The sequence below is a fragment of the Heterodontus francisci genome, chromosome 9 (assembly GCF_036365525.1).
Source record: "Heterodontus francisci isolate sHetFra1 chromosome 9, sHetFra1.hap1, whole genome shotgun sequence".
Lineage (NCBI taxonomy): Eukaryota > Metazoa > Chordata > Chondrichthyes > Heterodontiformes > Heterodontidae > Heterodontus > Heterodontus francisci.
Genome location: NC_090379.1, coordinates 76,373,222 through 76,398,122, shown reverse-complemented (window position 1 = coordinate 76,398,122; position 24,901 = coordinate 76,373,222). Strand labels below are relative to the sequence as shown.

The 24,901-nt window shown below is 40.9% G+C and overlaps 1 protein-coding gene across 4 annotated transcripts in view; it reads right to left on the bottom strand.

Moving 5' to 3' along the window:
* The window catches only part of strn3 (striatin, calmodulin binding protein 3), a 207,807-nt gene that overhangs the window by 103,209 nt on the left and 79,697 nt on the right, over positions 1-24,901 (bottom strand). For all 4 annotated transcript variants that reach the window (XM_068039354.1, XM_068039355.1, XM_068039356.1 and 1 more), the window contains exons 4-6: positions 8,524-8,605; positions 7,772-7,948; positions 222-387 (exon numbers count right to left, since the gene is read on the bottom strand). In XM_068039354.1, the coding sequence (XP_067895455.1) occupies positions 222-387; positions 7,772-7,948; positions 8,524-8,605 (425 nt within the window). The remainder of the gene's footprint in view (positions 1-221; positions 388-7,771; positions 7,949-8,523; positions 8,606-24,901) is intronic.

The window sequence follows — 24,901 nt, the reverse complement described above, 5'->3', positions numbered from 1 at the left end:
CTATTTTGTCCATCATTGTTTTCTTTTGTTCAGATCATCAGGCAACATTGAAACTCGATTTTGTTGTACTTCTCCCTAAAATCTCAAACGTTAATTAAAATACAGTTACAACACAAAGTTTTTACTGGTGCTTGTTGTCTCACATGATGGGCCCCTTTTTTTTTTTAAGGAATTTGCACAAAGTCCCCAAAGACATTGGGACAATAGATTTGAACATTTACTTTATGTTTCTTGTTTATTCTGTGTTTTTCTTTGCTGTCTGTGATGTCCTCCACCATTTCACCTTCCTCGTCATCATCATCACTGTCATCATCTGTATTTTCTAGGAAATTAAATGTCTCAAGAACAGCCTCAGCTAGACCTCCCCTTGGCTTATCTCCTGCGTTCCTATGTTCAGAAGAGAGCAAGGAAAAACTTATTAGCAATAACCAATTACATCACTTTTTCTTCAAAATCAATTTCATATTACTAACTTATTTATCTTATGAAGTATTATTACCTTTAAGATGTATTTTTCTGTTTATGGTTTGCTTTTCACTCTTCAACTCAATCTACATATTTTAAAATCTCTTTTCATCAACCCAAAAGTCTGCGCTATGGTCCTGAAGCTGGCAGACATCAAAACTGCTCACTGAAACGCTGATCGGTTGATTTTTTTTTAAGTAATCCAACCCTCTTTCCCTCTTACTTGCTTCTCATCTCTCCCTTCCAAAACACAAACACTCAAAATGCAGGAGCTTGGCATCTCCACAACTATGTGTTCCTTATAGATCTCTAAATATAGGTAAAAATTTCCTTTTGAGGAAAATTAATATTGAATATGAGTCACAACAACCACCTGACACTAAGCCTTCTGATTGAGATTACCAACTTTCAAAGCACTTTCAATCCACTCTGATGTAGGAACATTCAAAAAGCTTCTGTGAGTAAATTTAATCCCAAAACACAGTACTGTGTTCTAATGTTGTGTTAGCTGTGGATCAACAATGACAAATTGCCTTTATACAGCACCTTCAGCATAGTTAAACATCCCAAGGGTCTTCACAGGAGAGTTACTGAACAAAATTGGAAACCAGAGTCACACATGCAGATATTAAGACAGACGACCAAAAGCTTGGTTAAAGAGGTAGTTTTTAAGAAGCGTCTTAAAGGAGAGAAAGGTAAAGAGGTGGAGAGGTTTAGGGAGGGAATTCCAGAGCTTAGGGCTTAACGAGATGCAGATGTGGTGGCCAAAGCAGTAGTGATTAAAATTGTGGATGCACAAGAAGCCAGAATTGGAGCAGCACGGAGATTTCAAAGGCTTCGAGTGGCAGGGGAGACTACAGAGATAGGGAGGGGTGAAGCCATGGGGGAATTTGAAAACAAGGACAGGAATTTTAAACTTGAGACATTATCCCTTTTCGAGTGCCTCAACTTATTCCAATCCTTCACCTCCTTTTAAAATCCTCAATTCTCTATCCACCCCCCCAGTTTCTGACAAGATACCCCCCCTTTCATTTCTCACTTAGCATCTGCACTTAGCTACTTTTCCTCCTCCTTGGTGATTTCAATCTTCATCTCATCTTCCCTTTGAATTAACTTACTCCTATCCTCCCTAAACCACTCCCTCCATTTAAACTCTCCTACCAATACACACAGTCACTCTCGCCTCGGAACACAGGAATAGGAGTAGACCATTTAGCCCCTGAAGCCTGTTTCGCCATTCAATGAGATCATGGCTGATCTATAACCTAACTCCATATACCCCTCTTTGCTCATATCCCTTAATACTTTTAGTTAACAAAAATCTATCAACCTCAGATTTAAAATTAACAAATGATCTAGAAATCAATTGCTGTTTGCAGAAGAGTTCCAAATCTCAACCACCCATTGTGTGAAAGTGTTTCCTAATTTCACTCCTGAAAGAACTAGCTCTAATTTTTAAATTATGCCCCAAAGTCCAAAACTCCCCAACCAGTGGGAATAGTTACTATTGACCCTTTCTGTTCCCGAGTATCTTGAAAACTTAAATCAAAACACCCCTTAACCTTCTAAATTCCAAGGAATATAGCTCTAGCTTGTGTAATTTCTCCTTGCAATTTAATCCTTGGAGTCCAGGTATTATTCTGGTAAATCTCTGCAGCAGTTCGTTCAAGGCCAATATATCCTTCTCGAGGTCTCCAGTAGCCTCTTTACTCCCATAGTTTCTGTAACTGACAAGCCGATCTCCAACTACTTCTTCATATCCCTCATCATCACATCTTCCTTTTCTATTTCAATCCCCTGGAAAAAAACTCTCCTCAAAATCACTTGCAACCACACTTTGTATATCTCAACTGCCTAGCTTTGACTAGAGTGCTTCTGGTTCAGCCAGCATCCGATCTGGTTGGAGCACATGAAGCACCATCAGGTCAAAACCGCACAACAGCCCAGAATCATTTTGGAGAGCAAACATAACCCGACTTCTGTTTTCCACTATCAACCGTCCCTTCATATGCCTCACCCATGCCTTCTCCACCATCACAGCCTACAAGTAGTGCTAGGGATTCATGGACTACTTTATCATTAAGATTGAAACCACCCATTTATTTGCCGCTGCTGTTTAACCCCCCTTGAGCCCACCATTGGTAACCGTGCCTTCAGACGCTTAGTCCCCACATCTGGAATTCTCTCCCAAAGCCTTTCAGTCTCACCTCCTTTAAGCAAACCTTAAAACCCACTTCTGTCACCTAAGATTTGTCATCCCATCTAATATCGCCTCCTTTGCCTCAAAATCCATTTTTGTCCGATTATGCCCCTATGAAGTGCCTCAGGGTCTTCCGCTACATTAAAAGGTGGTATAAAAATGCAAGCTGCTGCCGCCTGTCCAGTTGATCTTGAGGCCTCTGCTGCCGAGATGGTAGGTGAACCATCGATGTAGTCTTGTGGTCAGCCACCAAGTGCTAGAAACAGCTTATGTACAACTTTTCCTTCCCTGTTATATACCACAGGAAGGTATTGCAGCAACTACTCAACATGTAGGGGGCTGCTGGGTAAAGGGGGCTGCTGGGTAAGTAAAACACTATATATTTGGGCGGTTTAAAATAACTTTCCTTTCATTGCAGCAGCTTTTTCGGGAGCAGAGTGCGAGCGAGTGAGCAGCTGGGAAGGTCAGTTTGAAAGTAAACTTAATTTCCTTTTGTTTTCGGCGGAGGCCAGGGGGCTGCTGGGTAAGTAAAACACTATATATTTGGGCGCTTTCTGAACCCGAGACACCACACTTGTAGTGTCGCCCACCCGCCCTCCTCCTCGAACCAAAAAAAAAGGACTCGGTGGGGTGTTTATAAGGTAAGGCTTTTTCTATTTCTCTGGTTTTATCGTGATTGGTAAAAAACTTTTCGTTCCTTTTTCATTTAACTAAGTTAAGCTTAAGATTAAAAATGGCAGGAGATCTCAGACCCGTGTCATGCTCCTCTTGCTCAATGTGGGAGCTCAGGGACATGGCTGATGTCCCTGACTCCTTCACGTGCAGGAAGTGTGTCCAACTGCAGCTCTTGTTAGACCGCATGACGGCTCTCGAGCTGCGGATGGACTCACTTTGGAGCATGCGCGATGCTGAGGAGGTCGTGCATAGCACGTTTAGTGAATTGGTCACACCGCAGATTAGGATTGCTGAGGGAGAAAGGGAATGGGTGACCAAAAGGCAGAGAAAGAGCAGGAAGGCAGCGCAGGAGTCCCCTGCGGTCATCTCCCTCCAAAACAAGTATACCGTTTTGGATATTGTTGAGGGAGATGGCTCACCAGGGGAAGGCAGCAGTAGCCAGGTCCATGGCACCGTGGCTGGCTCTGCTGTTCAGAAGGGCGGGAAAAAGAGTGGAAGGGCTATAGTCGTAGGGGATTAGATTGTAAGGGGAGTAGATAGGCGGTTCTGTGGTCGAAAACGAGGCTCCCGAATGGTATGTTGCCTCCCAGGTGCACGGGTCAGGGATGTCTCAGATCAGCTGCAGAACATTCTAAAGGGGGAGGGTGAACAGCCAGTTGTCGTTGTGCACATAGGCACCAATGATATAGGTAAAAAACGGGATGAGGTCCTACAAGCAGAGTTTAGGGAGTTAGGAGCCAAGTTAAAAAGTAGGACCTCAGAGGTAGTAATCTCAGGATTGCTACCAGTGCCACGTGATAGTCAGAGTAAAAATGAAAGAATAGTCAGGATGAATGCGTGGCTTGAGAGATGGTGCAGGAAGGAGGAGTTCAGATTTTTGGGACATTGGGACCGGTTCTGGGGGAGGTGGGACTATTACAAATTGGACGGTCTACACCTGGGCCGGACTGGAACCAATGTCCTTGGGGGTGCTTTTGCTAACGCTGTTGGGGAGGGTTTAAACTAATGTGGCAGGGGGATGGGAACCAATTGAGGAGGTCAGTTGACAGTAAGGAGGTAGTAACAAAAGCCTGTAAGGAACTAGATAATGAAGTCAGTGTGACTAAGGGGAAGAGCAGGCAGGGAGCAGATGATGAACGCAAAGGGACTGGTGGTCTGAGGTGCATTTGTTTTAATGCAAGAAGTGTAGTAGGTAAGGCAGATGAACTTAGGGCTTGGATTAGTACCTGGGAGTATGATGTTATTGCTATTACTGAGACTTGGTTGAGGGAAGGGCATGATTGGCAACTAAATATCCCAGGATATCGATGCTTCAGGCGGGATAGAGAGGGAGGTAAAAGGGGTGGAGGAGTTGCATTACTGGTCAAAGAGGATATCACAGCTGTGCTGAAGGAGGGCACTATGGAGGACTCGAGCAGTGAGGCAATATGGACAGAACTCAGAAATAGGAAGGGTGCGGTAACAATGTTGGGGCTGTACTACAGGCCTCCCAACAGCGAGCGTGAGATAGAGGTACAAATATGTAAACAGATTATGGAAAGATGTAGGAGCAACAGGGTGGTGGTGATAGGAGATTTTAATTTTCCCAACATTGACTGGGATTCACTTAGTGTTAGAGGTCTAGATGGAGCAGAATTTGTAAGGAGCATCCAGGAGGGTTTTCTAGAGCAGTATGTAAATAGTCCAACTCGGGAAGGGGCCATACTAGACCTGGTGTTGGGGAATGAGCCCGGCCAGGTGTTTGAAGTTTCAGTAGGGGACTACTTTGGGAATAGTGATCACAATTCCGTAAGCTTTAAAATACTCATGGACAAAGACGAGAGTGGTCCTAAAGGAAGAGTGCTCCTAAAGGAAGAGTGCTAAATTGGGGGAAGGCCAACTATACCAAAATTCGGCAGGAGCTGGGGAATGTAGATTGGGAGCAGCTGTTTGAAGGTAAATGCACATGTGATATGTGGGAGGCTTTTAAAGAGAGGTTGATTAGCATGCAGGAGAGACATGTTCCTGTGAAAATGAGGGATAGAAATGGCAAGATTAGGGAACCATGGATGACAGGTGAAATTGTGAGACTAGCTAAGAGGAAAAAGGAAGCATACATAAGGTCTAGGCGGCTGATGAAAGACAAAGCTTTGAAAGAATATCGGGAATGTAGGGCCAATCTGAAACGAGGAATTAAGAGGGCTAAAAGGGGTCATGTAATATCTTTAGCAAACAGGGTTAAAGAAAATCCCAAAGCCTTTTATTCATATATAAGGAGAAAGAGGGTAACTAGAGAAAGGATTGGCCCACTAAAGGACAAAGGAGGAATGTTATGCTTGGACTCAGAGAAAATGGGTGAGATTCTAAACGAGTACTTTGCATCGGTATTCACCGAGGAGAGGGACATGACGGATGTTGAGGTTAGGAACAGATGTTTGATTACTCTAGGTCAAGTCGGCATAAGGAGGGAGAAAGTGTTGGGTATTCTAAAAGGCATTAAGGTGGACAAGTCCCCAGGTCCGGGTGGGATCTATCCCAGGTTACTGAGGGAAGCGAGAGAGGAAATAGCTGGGGCCTTAACAGATATCTTTGCAGCATCCTTAAACACGGGTGAGGTCCCGGAGGACTGGAGAATTGCTAATGTTGTCCCCTTGTTTAAGAAGGGTAGCAGGGATAATCCAGGTAATTATAGACCGGTGAGCCTGACGTCAGTGGTAGGGAAGCTGCTGGAGAAGATACTGAGGGATAGGATCTATTCCCATTTGGAAGAAAATGGGCTTATCAGTGATAGGCAATATGGTTTTGTGCAGGGAAGGTCATGTCATACCAACTTAATAGAATTCTTTGAGGAAGTGACAAAGTTGATTGATGAGGGAAGGGCTGTAGATGTCATATACATGGACTTCAGTAAGGCGTTTGATAAGGTTCCCCATGGCAGGCTGATGGAGAAAGTGAAGTCGCATGGGGTCCAAGGTGTACTAGCTAGATGGATAAAGAACTGGCTGGGCAACAGGAGACAGAGAGTAGCAGTGGAAGGGAGTTTCTCAAAATGGAGACGTGTGACCAGTGGTGTTCCACAGGGATCCGTGCTGGGACCACTGTTGTTTGTGATATACATTAATGATTTGGAGGAAAGTATAAGTGGACTGATTAGCAAGTTTGCAGACGACACTAAGATTGGTGGAGTAGCAGATAGTGAAGGGGACTGTCAGAGAATACAGCAGAATATAGATAGATTGGAGAGTTGGGCAGAGAAATGGCAGATGGAGTTCAATCAGGGCAAATGCGAGGTGATGCATTTTGGAAGATCCAATTCAAGAGTGAACTATACAGTAAATGGAAAAGTCCTGGGGAAAATTGATGTCCAGAGAGATTTGGGTGTTCAGGTCCACTGTTCCCTGAAGGTGGCAACGCAGGTAAATAGAGTGGTCAAGAAGGCATACGGCATGCTTTCCTTCATCGGACGGGGTATTGAGTACAAGAGTTGGCAGGTCATGTTACAGTTGTATAGGACTTTGGTTCGGCCACATTTGAAATACTGCGTGCAGTTCTGGTCGCCACATTACCAAAAAGATGTGGATGTTTTGGAGAGGGTGCAGAGGAGGTTCACCAGGATGTTGCCTGGTATGGAGGGCGCTAGCTATGAAGAGAGGTTGAGTAGATTAGGATTATTTTCATTAGAAAGACGGAGGTTGAGGGGGGACCTGATTGAGGTGTACAAAATCATGAGAGGTATAGACAGGGTGGATAGCAAGAGGCTTTTTCCCCCAGAGTGGGGGATTCAATTACTAGAGGAGACGAGTTCAAAGCGAAAGGGGAAAAGTTTAGGGGGGATATGCGTGGAAAGTTCTTTACACAGAGGGTGGTGGGTGCCTGGAACGCGTTGCCAGCGGAGGTGGTAGATGCGGGCACGATGGCGTCTTTTAAGATGTATCTAGACAGATACATGAATGGGCAGGAAGAAAAGAGATACAGAACCTTAGAAAATAGGCGACATGTTTAGATAGAGGATCTGGATCGGCGCAGGCTTGGAGGGCCGAAGGGCCTGTTCCTGTGCTGTAATTATCTTTGTTCTTTGTCTAAGATCAGAAACTAAGTGCACCAAGATGTAATTTTCTTGTTCATTTATGAAATGTGGGTGTCACTGACAAGGCCAGCATTTATTGCCCATCCCTAATGATGAATCGCCAATAGCCCTCACACCATGGCTGAGTGTTAATGCTCTAAAGCTCAGTTCCAATAGATACCGCGATAGTTTGGAAACTTGATTCAGTGACAAACAGATTCTTTTGCAAATTAATTCAACAATTATAGCATTTTGTTCACTTTTTTTTTTTAAGAATTCCTATTTTCTCACTTTCCATCTAGGAAAATATCCATTAAGCTTGGTACTCATTCAAGTGGTACATGAATTCAAGGAATAAGGAAATCAATAACATTTTAGTTTCTCACCTTTTAACTTCTTGCCCCTTTTGTTTAGATGGTGAGTCTCCCCCATTAAGAATCTGTCCCAAATTTTTTGTCTCTACTGACCCATTCTGTTCAGAACCAGAAAGGCCTAGTAATGACCGCACTCTCTGTGATCGTACGTCTAGAATTGTGTCTGTGTAACCAACTTCTTGTAAATACCTGTGAAATTTGAAATAAAAATATTTGAATTTCTAATTCCAACTCATGCATTTGGTTAAGCGCACATTTTCAGGTTTCATATCAAAACATCTTACATTTTCTGCTTTTTCTACACATTTCTCAATGAACACTTCTAAGAACTAAGATATAAAACTGCAGTATTCTTTAATAGGGAATGGAGAGTTATCCCACACTTGAAGTCAGTGAGTAACAGGCTACATTGCTAACATTAGCAAGATTTAGCAAAAGCTATGCAAGTACAACTGACAATTTATTAGCCAATTACAATTATCATTTAGGTGCGAGAATATTTCATATTTCTAACACTAAACTAAAATTGTTACTAATAATAAATGATGAGTTGCTTTATAAAAATGTATACTTAAATTACTAAGTGCTAATTAAAAGAAATATAATATAAACTAACAAAACACTGGTTTTACCAGTTGGTAAAATAAAGCAATTTCTTTGCAAATTAACCAACAAAAAGTTTAATATATGATATACATATTCCAAATTTATTCAAAATCCTATCAGATGCTGTAATAAGAGCAAATAAAATTCATAGCACTCACTGCCTGAGCAACTGTCTGCCTTGCTTCCAAGTCAACTGACTGTTCGGAGGTATAGGTGGCACCTCTGTGTCTTTGGTTTCTTCTAGAAAAGCAACCATACATTAGAATATTAGAATGGCAAGACCCCATCAAGAAAAGCAGTAAGTAGCCACAAGGGAACATGATCACAAATAATGCAGATTTGCACAGCAATTTTTGAGGCCACATTACGAACATCAAAATTCCTGTAGATTTGACCCTATGTCTGCTGATCCCGCATGTTGGTGAGAACTTCAACTCCCCCTCCCTACTACCCCCACTCACGGACACCCCCCAAGAAAATCAGAATGAAGTCACAAACTGAAAATCTCCTTTCAGTATTTCACAAAGAGAAATGATCTCACCTTACTTTGTTTATCACCATGCAGTAAGAAACCTCAATGAATGTCAAATCACCCTGACCGAAATGGTGTCCTGTTCCCAACATGTGCACAGAGCACCAAGAGCTCCAATCTACCAAGACCCTCTCAGTATCAAGTGACAAATCATCACACAATGCATTTATTCTCTTTTCCTAAGGAAGATCTTTAAATAATAGAAAAAGAATTAAGTTCACTATAGAAAATGAATGAGGGAAGGTGCTGTATAAAATTTTCTCTTTTAGGAGAAAAAATCCATGACAAAAAACTAAATATTTTGCCCATTCTCCACCAGATTTAATCAGAAAGTTAAAACCATAATATCTCCTCTTTAAGGAGAAGCCACCATTTTTTGTCTATTTGGGGCTAAGACCTGCCATTTGACTATCCATGTGCCTTCAATGCTCCAGTTAAACTCACCTAAGTTTGAAGATATTCATGCCAGGCAAAACCAAAAACAGATGGCTGCTACACAGCCAGTAGGGTCTTTTCAAATGTCAGGCAAATCTAAATCAGTCATCCAAACTGCTCCAAAGTTTTAGCTCCCATTGAAATGATACAGACCCCTGAAGACCCAATGGGCCATCTTCATAACACATTGCTCCCTTTCTGAGCTGGATCTGGTGCTAAGACCTGAAGAGCTTTCCATGAACTCTGAAAGTAGACTACATAAACTATTCTCCCCTTAAAAAGGGAAATTGTGAGGTTTTTTTTTCAGTTTGCATGGGAAGTAAGTCTTTACCAATGTCCCGCAATATTAAATCTACCATACGTTGAAATAACAGTTCACTGCTTTAATCCAAAGGAGTAAGAGTGAAAAAAGCCATATTTAAAACAAATGTCAATATTTGTAGATTAACTGCCTACTGCAACCAAGATGCTTCTTGAAAAGATAAAACAATGTAAGTAAATTACGCTTTTAAAAAAAACGACTATAATGATCAAACAAGTATAATTAATACTGGTGAGCTTCTTCCAGAAATGGTTCTATTACGTCAACTCACATCCTCACTGTCCTTTATTTATATTGCAAGACTATTCATAAACAGACAAATATACTTTAAAAGAGCTGCAGATTTTAGTGGCTGCTTGGAGTAGTTTGCTAGTGTCATTAAATGGGGGAAAAGCTTACACACATATACCTGAACACTTGCAGGCAGGAGTACATTCAACTGGCAACCATATTTCTTTGGCTGGTTCTGACTGTAAGAACAGGGTTAATCAGACTACCTTGAAGTATATTAATATTATACTGCTATTATTTATCTTTATATGGTAGTCGTGTTAACCTTCAGCCTTTGCCTGATAAACAAGGAAGTTTAAGTCACTTTAAAGTACCACTGTGCTTTTTAAATTGGAGTTTCTGCAGAAGTAGGACGTTGAATGATACCGGATCAAAGACTGACAAAGTAGGGAGCTCGTTACTGAAGAAAAACTGAAGTTATTGAACAGCAATAAGCAATTAAATACTCCTTATATGGAATGTATTGTAATACAGAATAGTGTGGGTTCTCAAGTGCAGGAATTAAGAGAAACATAAAAATTGGATGTTTGTAAGGTGAATCCAGCTTTGTAAAGGCCCAAGATCCTAAGCTGAGGACACATTTGAGCTTCTCAGCTAAACCAGCAAGATTTCTTTTCTCAAGTACTGCCTTTTAAGAGTATATTTAAATACTATCAAACGCATACTATATACTTAATACATCTGTGACATCCGATTTTCAATGTTTGGAAGCTTAATTGACTCGGAGTAAATTATAAATACAGAAATTTGCAGGAATAAAAGTGGGATAGAATGACGAACTGGATTGCACTTCAAAAGAGCCAGCACAGACTTCATTGGTCAAATGGCTTCCTTCTATGCTGTACTATTTTATGATTCTAAAAACCGTTCTTCTAACACTGCTTCTAGCACTATTTAGTACATACATTGTAGGCTGATGTGACATTGGCAACAAAGTAACACAAAGAGAGCATTAACGTAATGCCTTCAGGAGATTATTTGATCAGTAAAAATCTAGTAACAATAAAATATTTGGATCTTCATTTCGACCAATTTGAACGGCATTAGAATTTTCTTTAAGTAACCAAATAAAATTAAATATTCAAAATGACTTGGCATGTAAAAAGTATGCTCATCAAATAATTTAGCTAACACTACAAGGAGAACCAAAACACAAAGCAAAAACACCAATTATGATGACAAAATTTCTCAAAGTGCTCACTTTTTAAAGATTCATAATTTAGTCCAGGTTTCCAATATCCTAAATAAAATTTGTACAACACTTCCATGGAGCAACCACATTTGCTAATGCTTCAAATGACTTTTACCCACAATTATATCACCAGATTGAGTTTGAATTGGAGATGGGAGAGTGTTTTTGTAAAATATCTTATTCTACTACCCCTGCTTCTAACAAAGGCAACTAAGCTAACTTAGAATTAAAACTTTCAAACATTAGTATCATCTTTGTCTTCTCATACTGTTATGAGAGTTATCATATTGTTTGTTAAAACTTGGAATCTATATGTTAAAAGGAAGTTCAACAAAAGATTGACCAGTAAACAGGTTTTACTGGAAAGCATGCGATCTCAAGTCAACATAGCAGGGGTCTTGACTTAAGAGCTATTTTGTGTTGTGACAAGACAGAATTTAGGATCATCATGGGACATCGCCTGGAAACAGTTTAGTTTCACTTTGAACGGTTTAAAGCCAGTTGGTTTTTGGACTAAAAGAGGTTGTTGGAGATCTGTATATGGATCTGCCAGGATCAGAAGAAAATCCAGCCCACTGTTACCTCCCTTTGAAGAATCCCTGCTCTGGAAAATCAAAAGCCTGTATGAAGTTGTACTCTTGCCTCCTGTACTTTGAAGACATACGAACATACGAATTAAGAGGAGTAGGCTACTCAGCCATTCGAGCCTGCTCCGCCATTCAGTAAGTTCACGGCTGAACTGATTATTCCACATTCCCGCCTACCCCCGATAACCTTCCACCCTCTTGCTTATCAAGAATCTATCTACCTCGGCCTTAAAAATATTCAAAGACTCTGCTTCCACTGCCTTTTGAGGAAGAGAATTCCAAAGACTCACGACCCTCAGAGAAAATATTTTTCTTCATCTCTGTCTTAAATGGGCCACCCCTTATTTTTAAACAGTGACCCCTAGTTCTCGATTCTCCCACAAAGGGAAACATCCTTTCCATATCCACCCTGTCAAGACCCCTCAGGATCATACATCCTGAATGTTTGTAGAAACCTTACATCTTTAAAAGGACTTTGCATTGAATGAATTAGAGCTGAACCCCTAGTTGCTGCGCACCAGCTGCAAGACCTATGTGAAGCCTTCTGCAGTTGAATTTCTTTGAAGGCCTACACAATCAGACTGTTCATCAACGTCGCCTGGAAGGATTCTTAGTGGAATCCACCGATTCAACTTTGGGACACTTCGCCAAAACAAAAGGACTTCCATATCCGCTTCTTAGTCTAAGTTTTTTTTTATGCCTTCTGTTTCTTTGTAACAGCTGGAAACCAAAATCCCTTTTTTCCCCCCAGTTAACCAGTTTTAGGGATGTATGTGCGTGTGCATCAGGGCTAAGATAAAAATATGGGCTTTAATATTTCAATTTGTATATATTTACTGCATTATTGGTTCAGATTTGGTTTACAATACATGGATAATTTTGTTGTATATTAAAGAAACCTATTGGTGTGCTTTATTCTGGGGACAAATAGAGTATCTAATTGACTATTTCGGTAAGTGGGAAAATTTGATATGTTGTGACCTGTGGAGAAATGGGACTGAATTAACAGTGCACTCCTCATGCCTCAGTTGTAACATATTAACTGCGGGCTCTTTTCGGGATTAAACTAATGCCGACAGCCTTCAATTGTAAGTGGGGTAATAATAATTGCAAAAAGGAAAATAAAAGAATCAGGTTTCTTGTATAATAGGGTAAAGTCTACAACACCAGAATGTTGCTGAAACTTTTCTGGGGAAGGAGGATGTATCGCTCAGTGACTTGCGAAGCGTAACCAAGGTTAAACTAATGGCATTGGCAGCACAATTGGGGTTAGAATTGAAATCAGGTGCTAGAAAACAGATATAATTGAAGTAATAGCCCATCTCCCCATGACATTCAATGGCATTACTATCACTGAATCCCCCACTAACAACATCCTGAGGGTTACCTCAGAAACTGAACTGGAGTAGCCATATAAATACCGTGGCTACAAGAGCAAGTTAGAGGCTAGGAATCCTGTGGTGAGTAACTCACCTCCTGATTCCCCAAAGCCTGTCCACCATCCACAAGGCACAAGTCAGGAGTGTGATGGAATACTCTCCACTTGCCTGGACAGGTGCAGCTCTAACACTCATGAAGCTCGACACCATCCCACAAAGCAGCCCATTTGATTGGCACCCCATCCACAAATATTCACTCCCTCCACCAACTATGTACATTAGCAGCCGTATGTACCATCTACAAAAGGCACTGCAGCAACGCACCAAGGCTCCTTAGAAAGCACCTTCCAAACCCACGACCTCTGCCGACTAGAAGGACGAGGACAGCAGATGCATGGAAACACCACCACCAGCAAGTTCCCCTCCAAGTCACACACCATCCTGACTTGGAGCTATAATCGCCTTTCCTTCACTGTTGCTGGGTCAAAATCATGGAGCTCCCTTTCCAACTGCACTGTAGGTGTACCTACCCAACATGGACTGCAGCAGTTCAAGAAGGCAGCTCACCATCACCTTCAAGGGCAATTAGTGATGGGCAATAAATGCTGGCCTAGCCAGCAACGCCCACATCCCAGGAATTTATTAAAAAATTGAAATTGGAAGAAGGAGGAGGCAAATCAGAAAGTAGTGTAGTTGAATTAGCTAAGATTCGGTTACAGATGAGGCAGCTTGAACTTGAAAAGGAAAATGAAAAAGAACTAGGAAAACTTGAACATGAATAGGAAATAGAAAAATGTAAATTTGTGTCTGAAAAAGAAGTGACAGTAAAAAAACTTGAGTTTGAGGAAAATCAGGAAAGAGCAAGAGAAACAGAGGGAAAGGAATTCAAATTTAACAAGCTGGAACTAAAACAACAGGGCGATCCTGACTCCAGTGAAGCTTCTGGTCAGGAAGAATCTAACTCCAACCCAGTACCCAGCAAAAAGCTATTTAAATTTACACAAGCTCTCCCTAAGTTTGAGGAAAGGGGCACAGAGGCATTTTTCATTTCTTTTGAAAAGATAGCCAAGCAAATGAAATGGCCAAAGGAAAGCTGGACACTACTTGTGCAAAGCAGGTTGATGGGCAGAGATCGTGAAATTTATGCCATGCATCCTGAGAAGGCTTCTGCAGATTATGAGATGGCAAAAAAGGCTGTTCTCGCTGCATATGAGTTAGTCCCTGAAGCTTACCGGCAGAAATTTCGGAACCTCCGGAGATTGGCTGGGCAGATTTATTTAGAATTTGAGAGGGTAAAACAAATTAATTTTGATCATTCGATACGGGACTAAAGATGGAAGCCACATACGAGAACCTTAGAGAACTGAATCTCCTGGAAGAATTTAAAAATTCACCCCCTCCAGTAGTGAGAACTCATGTAGAGAAGCAAAAGGTTTCAAGGTCCAGACAGGCAGCGGAAACTGATGATTTTAAGCTTGTGGATAAGCCCAAACCCTTTGTCTGTCACCCCCACAAACCTGAGAAGGATAGAAAGTGGGAGAGTGAAAGGAAGGCAAGTAGCCGGGGACAAGATGGGACAGCTGGGAACGCCCCAGGCTCCCCTCCTCAGGCCAGAAAAGAAGGTGCTGAGGGTGGAAGTGAGGTCTGCAAGCTGAAGTGTTTCCATTGTCACAAGGTGGGACATCTTCATTCAGAATGCTGGAAGTTGCGAGGAAAACCCATGGGACTTGTTGGGGTACACACAGTTAATGCAGAGAAAGGGGCTCTGACTACAGTACAGATCAGGCTGCAGCTTTAACCACAGCTGTAAAATCAAATACAAAAACCAATGTGAGCTTAGGGGTTGAGAATAAGATACCTGAAGATTATCGGGAATTCATGTCGAAAGGAAAAGTAACTCCTTATTCCTCAAGTGAGGCAGGTAAACCGATCGTTATACTTAGGGATACAGGAGCAACCCAAACTCTAATGCTGGGGAAAGGAATAACATTTCCACCAGAGAGCACGCTGAATGCTAAAGTTATCGTGAATGGTATTGGCTGGGAGTATATACCTGTACCTTTGTATCGAGTGCACCTAGAGTGTGACCTAATGTCTGGGATGGTAACTGTAGGAGTCGTCCATAGTTTGCCAGTAGATGGAATTGACCTACTCCTGGGGAATGATTTGGCCGGAGCAAAAGTATTAGTTGCTCCCGTAGTCACAGAGAAACCAAGTGAAGTTAAAGAGTCAGAACAGTTGCAGGAAAAGGTTTCAGGAATTTTTCCTTCATGTGTAGTAACCCAAGCCATGGCTAAACAAGTTCCACTGTCGGAGGTAAAATTGCCACTACTGACAGACGAATATCTGAAACTTTCTTTGGGGATATAGATAATCCAAAGGAAATGTTTAATAAGTCTCCTTTGATCACAGCTCAGCAAGCTGATCCAGAGTTGGGGCGGCACAGTGGCGCAGTGGTTAGCACCGCAGCCTCACAGCTCCAGCGACCCGGGTTCAATTCTGGGTACTGCCTGTGTGGAGTTTGCAAGTTCTCCCTGTGTCTGCGTGGGTTTCCTCCGGGTGCTCCGATTTCCTCCCACATGCCAAAGACTTGCAGGTTGATAGGTTAATTGGCCATTATAAATTGCCCCTAGCATAGGTAGGTGGTAGGGAAGTACAGGGACAGGTGGGGATGTGGTAAGAATATGGAATTAGTGTAGGGTTAGTGTAAGTGGGTGGTTGATGGTCGGCACAGACTCGGTGGGCTGAAGGGCCTGTTTCAGTGCTGTATCTCTAAAACTAAATAATGTGGCACAATCAGCTCTGATAGAAGCTGAGGCAAAAGGAGTTCCAGAGGCTATTATGTTAAAGATGGGCTTCTGATTAGGAAGTGGAAACCGCTTCACAGCCCTGTGGACGGTTGTTCGGCAGATAGTGGTACCGCCTAAGTATCGCCAGGAATTATGAAGGTTAGTGCATGAAATTCCTATAGCAGGACATATCAGGATCCGGAAGACCAAATCACGTAAAAGTCAGCATTATTACTGGCCAGGTCTTTCCAAGGACGTGTTGCAGTTTTGTAAAACATGCCATATGTGCCAGGTTGTGGGAAAACTGCAAACTGCCATAAAACCGGCACCTCTAACTTCCATACCAGTTATTGGGGAACCATTTAGTAGGGTGTTGGTAGACTGCGTAGGACCCTTGCCGAAAACAAAAGCGGGACACCAATATATCACTATCTTGGATATGGCTATTCAATTCCAAGGGGCCATTCCCTCGAGAACAATTACTGCTACGGTAGTTGCAGAGAAGTTAACCCAAATCTTTACTTGATATGGATTACGAATTGAAATTCAGTCAGATCAAGGTTTCAATTTTATCTCTAAAATATTTCAAGAAGTTATGGATAATTTGGGTTTTACACAGTTAAAGTCTTTAGCATACCACCCACAGACACAAGAAGCTTTAGAAAGGTACCATCAGATCCTCAAAACAATGATTATGGTATACTGTCATGAATATCCCATGATTGGGATAAAAGGCTAGACTTTCTTTTATTTGCCACTAGAGATTCACCTAATGAGTCTAAAGGTTTTAGTCCTTTTGAATTAGTTTATGGACATGAAATAAGAGGTCCTCTAAAACTAATCAAAGAAAGGTTTTTAGAACAGAAGGATGAATCTTCCATACTAGATTATGTATCAGTGTTCCAGGAACAACTCAAGAGAGCTTGCAATGTGGCTCACGATTCACCTTAAAGCATCCCAAACCACTATGAAAAAATGGGCAGACAAACCTGCCAGGACACGAAAATTTCAACCAGGGGATGAAGTGTTAGTATTATCTTTACAGGGTGAACCATTGAAAGCACGGTTCAGTGGACCGTATAAAGTGGTCAAAAGAATTGGTACGGTAAATTATTTGATTGACACCCCAGATTGCCGGAAAAAGAGTTGACTGCGACATATCAATATTATCACTGGATGGAGGATAAGCAAGCACAGGTGTGTCAGGTAGTATGGACAGTTAAGAATCACAGGGATAGTGAGGATGAGGCAGAAGGAGGCCTAGACAATTCTCAAATTGAACCTCCTAATATCTGGTTAGCTAATACTATGCTTTCATATTTAGATACAGAACGAGAAGACCTAACAAGGCTACTCACTGCATTTAAAAGAGTTTATAGGGATAAGCCAGGATGTACAATCTTAGCCATACATGATGTGGATGTAGGGGAATCCATTCCTGTGAAACAGCATCCTTACCGCTTAAGTCCAGACAAACAAGCCCAGGTAAAAGCAGAAATCCAATACATGCTGGGAAAACCACCAAATTGAACCTAGTCAAAGCAGCTGGAGCTCACCAACAGTATTAATGCCTAAGCCTGATGGTTCAACCAGACTTTGCATAGACTACAGAAAAGTCAGTACAATAACAAAGGCAGACTCCTACCCAATCCCTCACTTGGAAGACTGTATTGAGAGAGTGGGCAGTGCCATGTTTCTTACAAAAATAGATTTGTTCAAGGGATGCTGGCATGTTCCTTTAACACCCCGAGCTAAAGAAATATCAGCTTTTGTCACACCAGACTGTCTTTACCAGTGCCAAGTGATGCCATGTGGGCTAAAAAAATGCCCCGGCAACCTTTCAGAGACTAATTAATCAAGTGTTGGCCAGTGTTCCTAACTATGTAGTTTATCTTGATGATGTGCTGTTATACAGTAACATTTGGAAGGAACACTGATACAGCTAGAAACTCTGTTTAAAAAATTACAAGCAGCTGATTCAGTGGTAAACCTGGCCAAAAGCAAATTGGCAAAAGCGAGAGTGACCTACCTCAGGCATATAGTAGGGCAAGGACATGTGTTGCCAAGAACGGCTGAAGTACCAGGATTGGTGGCACTCCCTACACCTAAAACTAATCAAGAAATGATGAATTTTTTGGTGACATGTGGGTTCTACCAGAAGTTAATACCAAATTTTAGCACTGTAGCTGCTCCACTAACAAATTTGCTATGGAAAAAGAAACCCAAGGTAGTCTGGTCAGGGGAGTGCCAGGCAACTTTTGAGAAGCTGAAGGCCATTTTGATTAATGAACCATTGCTGTTCCAAATTTCACTAAGCCCTTCAAGGTAGCTATTGATGCTAGTGACCTGGGGGTCAGTGCAGTCCTGTTACAAGATGATGAATCAGGCATAGAAAGACCATAGGAATACTTTTCCAAAAAATTAAATTGACAGTAAAAAGATATTCCACCATGTAAAAAGAAACATTAGGTCTATTATTGGCTCTTAAACACTTTGAAGTCTATGTCTGCCACGACTACAGAGAGACATTAGTATATACTGATCATAACCTACTAACTTTTATGGAAAAATTTAAAACCCAGAATATTCCGATGGAGTTTACTATTGCAGCCCTATCACTTAAAGATTGTTCACATTTCGGGAAAAAATGTTATTGCAGATGCTTTATCGTGAATCTAACTTGGTTTGAGTTATGTGAGTAAAGATGGTACCAAGCAAATTTGTGTTAAATACAAGTACTGCGCGAATGGGGGATGAGTGTGGAAAATCTGTTTTAAAATGTTTTCAACTTTTGTTGTTTTTATACATTGTAATGAAATGCATTCAGAAATGGCATTTCATTTCGCCAAGAGCAGAGGAGTTACAAGAGTATCCATATTTTTTTGTTAAAACTTGGAATCTATATTTTAAAACTGAAGAGGCTAAACCTTAGGTTTTTTTTAAAAAAGAAGTTCAACAAAAGGTTGACCAGAAAACAAGTTTTTACTGGAAAGCATGTGATTTTAAGTAAACCTAGCAGGGGTTTTGACTTGAGAAGTATTTTGTGTTGTGACAAGAGAGAATTTATGATTAGCATGAGACTTACTCAGAAAAAAAGTTCTGGTTTCACTTTGAACTGTTAAAAGATGCTGGTTTTGGACTAAAAGCAGGCAATTTGGAATTCGTTTATGGACCTGCCAGGAGTTCAGAAAAAACTGTTAGCTCTCTTAGAAGAATCCCTGTTCTTGAAAAGCAAAAGCCTGCATGAAGTTGTACTATTGTTTCCTGCACTTTGCAGACATCCTGAATATTTGCAGAAACCTTACATTTTTAAAAGGACTTCGCATCAGATGTGTTAGAGCTGAACCCTTTTTGTTGCTGCACACCTGCTGTAAGTCCTAAGTGAAGCCTTTTGTAGTTGAATTTCTATGAGCGCCTACCCAAGCAGACTGTTTATCAACATCGCCTGGATAGATACCTCGTGACACCCACCTATTTGACTTTGGGACACCTCGCAAATCAAAGGACTTCCATATCCGCTTCTCAGTCTAAATTATTTTTTATTCCTTCTATTTTTTTCCCGGTTAACCAGTTTTTGGGGTATATGCTAGAATAAAAATATGAGGCTTTAATATTTCAATTCGCGTATATATTTGCTTCATTTTTGGTCAAGACTTGGTTTATTATAAACAGATAATTCTATTGTTTCATAAAGAAACCTGGTGGGTGTGCTTTATTCTGGAGACAAATAGTGCATCTAATTGGCTGTTTCAGTAAGTGGGAAAATTTATTGAAATGTTGTGACCTGTGGAGAAGTGGGACTAAATTAACAGTGCACTCCTCTCGCCTCGGTCGTAACAATACAAAGCAACCAGAAACAAATGCACATACAAGTAAGTGATAGGAAACAGAGTAGTGGTGAATGATTGTACAAACTTGGGTGTACAGAACACAATTTCAAAATTTGCAAATGACACAAAACTTGGAAATGTAGTGAACTGTGAGGAGGATAGAGATAGACTTCAAGAGGACATAGGCAGGTTGGTGGAATGGGCAAACAAGTGGCAGATGAAATTTAATGCAGTAAAGTGTGAAGTGCTACATTTTGGTACAAGAACAAAGAAAGGCAATATAAACTAAAGGGTACAATTCTAAAGGGAGTACAGGATCAGAGGGATCTGAGATACATGTGCACACATCATTTATGGTGGCAGGGCAGGTTGAGAAAGCAGTTAAAAAGGCATATGGGATGCTGGGCTTTATAGCAAGGAAGTTATGATGAACTTTTATCAAACACTAGTTTGGCCTCAACTGGAGGAGTGTGTCCAATTCAGGGCATCGCACTTTAGGAAGGAGGCAAAGGCTTCAGAGAAGGTGCAGAAATGATTTACGAGAATGATTCCTGAGATGTTACATGGTTGATCAGAGAAGGTGAGGTCATTCCTCCCGAGGGAAGGTTGAGAGGAGATTTGATAAAAGTGTTCAAAATCATGAGGAATCTAGACAGAGTAGACAGAGAGGAACTATTCAAATTTGCAGAAGGGTCAGAACCAGGTAATACCGATTTAAGGTGACTGACAAAAGAACTAAGCGACATGAGGAAGAACTTTATGTAGAGAGTGTTTAAGGATCTGAAAGACACTGCCTGAGATTGTGGTGGAGGCAGATTCAATTGTGGCTTTCAAAAGGGAACTGGATAAGCACCTGAAGAAAAAAAAAATTGCATGATTACAGGGAAAGGGTGGGGAACTGAATGGTTCTTGTAGAGAGCCAGCACAGGCCAATGGGCCAAATGGCCTCCTTCTGTACTGTAACTTTTCTATGATACATGCTATGATTGGATAGAGATACTGAATATGCCAAGACTTTAACACTCATGTAATATTTTATTAAGAAATCTAAATTTTTTTAAATTATCTTTGCTAAGAATGTGGATAGTCCATAGTTACTACTGTTGTTTCTTTAATGTATTTGTATACACCATTGATTTGGGGTGAAGCCAGAGGTCTGGAGGACTGCAAATGTTATATAGCACACTTGAAGAAGAGGGGCAAGGGATAAACCCGCAATTACAGGCCAGTCAATCTAACACAGGTTGTTGGGAGACTTTTAGAAACAATAACCCAGAACAAAATAAATTGACATTTGGAGGAGTACGGATTAATAAATGTTAAAGGCAAATTATGTTTGATAAATTTGATGAGTTTTTTGATGAATTAATATAGAGGGGTGATGAGGGTAGTGCCGTTGATGTTGTGTACATGGACTTTCAAAAGTATTTGACAAAGTACCCCGTGATAGACTTGTTTGTAAAATTAAAGCTTTAGGGATTAAAAAGACAGTGACAACATGGATACGAAATTGGCTAAGGAACAGGAGGCAGAGCATAGTGGTGAATGGTTGTTTTTCAGACTGCAGGGAGACTGCACTTTGATATTGTTACGACCGACCAGTCAAAGCCCCCAATCAAAATATACAATTCTGACTGTGGTGGGAGAAATGCACGGATAATTCAATCCCGTCACTCCACAGATCGCCTAACATATCATTTAAAACTTTCCAAATTAAAGACCCAGCCAAATTGTACCATCTATTAACCCCTGAATGAGGCTAACCAAACCAAGTGTCTTTACATCAATAAATTAACTCTTTAATTCAAAGAACTAAATTCTTAAACACTATGAAGATACAAACAACATTTAATATAGAAAAAATTAGAGTCCTTGTAAATTTACAGTCCAATGTTGCTTGAAGTCTTCACAGAATGTTGCTTGAAGTCCTCACAGCCATCCGATGTGGAAAAAAGGTACCTCCACAGTAGAACAGTCCGTGGTCTAACTGCAACAGTAGGTGATGCTTTCCTTCTCCAGCGAATTTCAACAATTAATGACTTGCAAACACTTTCAATAGAATCAATCTGACTTTTGAGTTTTTGAGGGATAAAAGATTGCCACAGTCTAACTTCCCTTTCTTCAATTTAAATTACCAGAGATCTGTGTTTTGGCTTGACTTTTTCAGAATTTTGAGAGATAATAATAAACAGATTAAAATCCTCTTCCTTCAGTTTAAAAGGTTGAGAGCTCTTTTTCCAGGTGCTGTCACCACAGCTGTCTGTGTCCTGTGCCTGTTAGAACAAACTGTCTTCAACTAAAAAGCCAGTTCAAAACTGAACTGTAACAAATGTATCACTTAATACTCACTCCCAGTGACTGCATCTATGGTAACGAGAATGCAACCTTTGAATCGCAGTCTCCAAGTGGCTGCTTCTAATGGAACGAAAATGCACCTTCCTATAACTCCTGAGGCTTGCTTATTCTTAAAGCAATACTGATCCTTTGCAAGCCTTAAAGGCAAACTACATATTCCCAGAAAAAAAACTATAGGACCACGACAGTATACAGGACATAATTTCAAATTCTGGAAATGAGACACATACTTCAGAAATGTAGTAAACAATGAGGAGGATAGTAACAGACATCAGGAGGACATAGACTGGTGTAATGGGCAAGCACATGGCAGATGGAATTTTGGTAGGAAGAATGAGGAGGCGCAACATGACCTGTATGGTACAATTTTAAAGGGAGTACAGGAACAGAGATCTGGGGGTATATGTACACAAATCTTTGAAGGTGGCAGGTTAAGTTGAGAAGGCTGTTAAAAAAAAAAAAAAAGTACAGGGACCCTTGCTTTTATTAAAAGAAGAATAAAGTGCAAAAGCAAGGAAGCTGTGCTAACTTTTACAGAACACCGATTAGGACTCTGCTGGAGTAGTGTGCTCAATTTTACACACCACATGCCAGGAAGGATATCAAGGCCTTGGAGAAGGTGTAGAAGAGATTTACTAGATTGCCAGTTCTGATGAGAAAGATCACTGACCTGAAACATTAACTTTGCTTCTCTCTCTCCACTAATGCTGCCAGACCTGCTGAGTATTTCCAGCACTTTTTGGTTTTATTTACTGGATTGGTACTGGGGATGAGGAACTTCACTTATGTCGAGAGACTGGAGAAGCTGGGGTTCTTCTCCTTAGAACAGAGAAGGCCAAGAGGAGATTTGATAGAGGTGTTCAAAATCATGAATGGGTTTAATGGAGGACATAAGGACAAACTATTTCCAGTAGCAGATGTGTTGGTAACCGGAGGACACAGATTTATGGTGATTGGGAGAAGAACCACAGGCAACATAAGGACACTTTTGTTTTTGCCACAGTGAGTTGTTGTGATTTGGAATGGACTGCCTGAAAGGGTGGTGGAAGCAGATTCAATAGAAACATTCAAAAGAGATTTGGATAAATACTTGAAAGGGAAAACAATTACAAGGCTATGGGGACAGAACAGGGGAGTCAGATTAAAAGGATACCTCTACCAAACAGTCGGCCCAGACATGATGGGGATGAATGGCCTCCTTCTGTGCTATATGATTCTATAATAATATGGCATTGTGGCAGCCTTTTGTGATAAATCTAACCTTATGAAGGTATTTTTAATGAAGAACTGCAGCAATGCTTATTAGTTGATGCAAATAGCATTTAAAGGGAAGCTAGATAAGTACGTGAATACAGGAATAGAAGGATGGTGATTGGGTTAAATGAAGTAGGGTAAGAGGAGGATCGTGTGGCGTATAAAACACTGGCACAGACCAGATGGGCCGAACAGCCTATTTCTTTGCTGTAAATTCTATGCAATTTTATGTAGTCCACTTTCAAAAACACTAGCTTTTTCTTATACTTTCCCAGATGCCATTGATGGAACCCTTCCCCCACCCATCTGAAACTATTCGATTCTACACAGGATGTCGGGAGCTTTCTTGTCGAGTAAGCAAAATGGAAGACTATCAAAGGTCAGTGCTATACAAAGGTCAGTGCGGCACAGTGGCGCAGTGGTTAGCACCGCAGCCTCACAGCTCCAGCGACCCGGGTTCAATTCTGGGTACTGCCTGTGTGGAGTTTGCAAGTTCTCCCTGTGTCTGCGTGGGTTTTCTCCGGGTGCTCCGGTTTCCTCCCACAAGCCAAAAGACTTGCAGGTTGGTAGGTAAATTGGCCATTATAAATTGACCCTAGTATAGGTAGGTGGTAGGGAAATATAGGGACAGGTGGGGATGTGGTAGGAATATGGGATTAGTGTAGGATTAGTATAAATGGGTGGTTGATGGTCGGCACAGACTCGGTGGGCCGAAGGGCCTGTTTCAGTGCTGTATCTCTAAAACTAAAAACTAAAAAAACTAAAAACATAACTACCATTTTTAAAACAAGACAAACAAGAAAGAGTTTTAACATATAGGTTTATACGGGAAATACATCTCTTAAATCATGAGAAATTTTAATTATGGTACATATCTCCATTAAGTAATGCTGGTATGTTAAGCAGCAGTGCCATGATATAGGGATAGGATGGGATACAAGGAAATACATGGTAAGAAGCTACAGTTTGGTCCAATAGGATCAGTTGCAATTCTAGCTGTTAGCACTTACACGTAAACTGAGTTTCTAGCATGCCCTTTTCAACTTAGTCTGAATGAACAGAAAACTTTTGTAGGAGATAGTCATCCACTAATAACCATCATTTTCACAAGACTAAGGGGTAGATTTTCCTCTTCATCATCTGAAATCAATGTACTAAAAATCAGGCAGGTTCTGGAACAGATGGGCGATCCACTCGAGTGGATTACAGCCCAGCAAGAAAAGATAACCTACCTCTACGAGTACTACACTTATTTAGCCCACGCTCAAAAAAAGACAGGGTGAATACTGATAAAAGTCAGATTATAATTTAATCATTTGGATAAGGCATACATGAAGCATGAATACCTCCCCCCATGTACTTGTGATTGTTCTAAATGGAGAGGTATCTGTACAATTACCAAGTTTCTTAATCACCACTTGTTACTGGCAAGAGACACACGCAAAGATATTTCTTTTTATAACATTTAGGATTATGTGGATATTCAATAGGGATTTTTTCCTTTTACTATGAATTAGTAGAAGTTATTCAAATACTGCAGGTAGACTGAGTTATAAAGTTGGATGGAAAA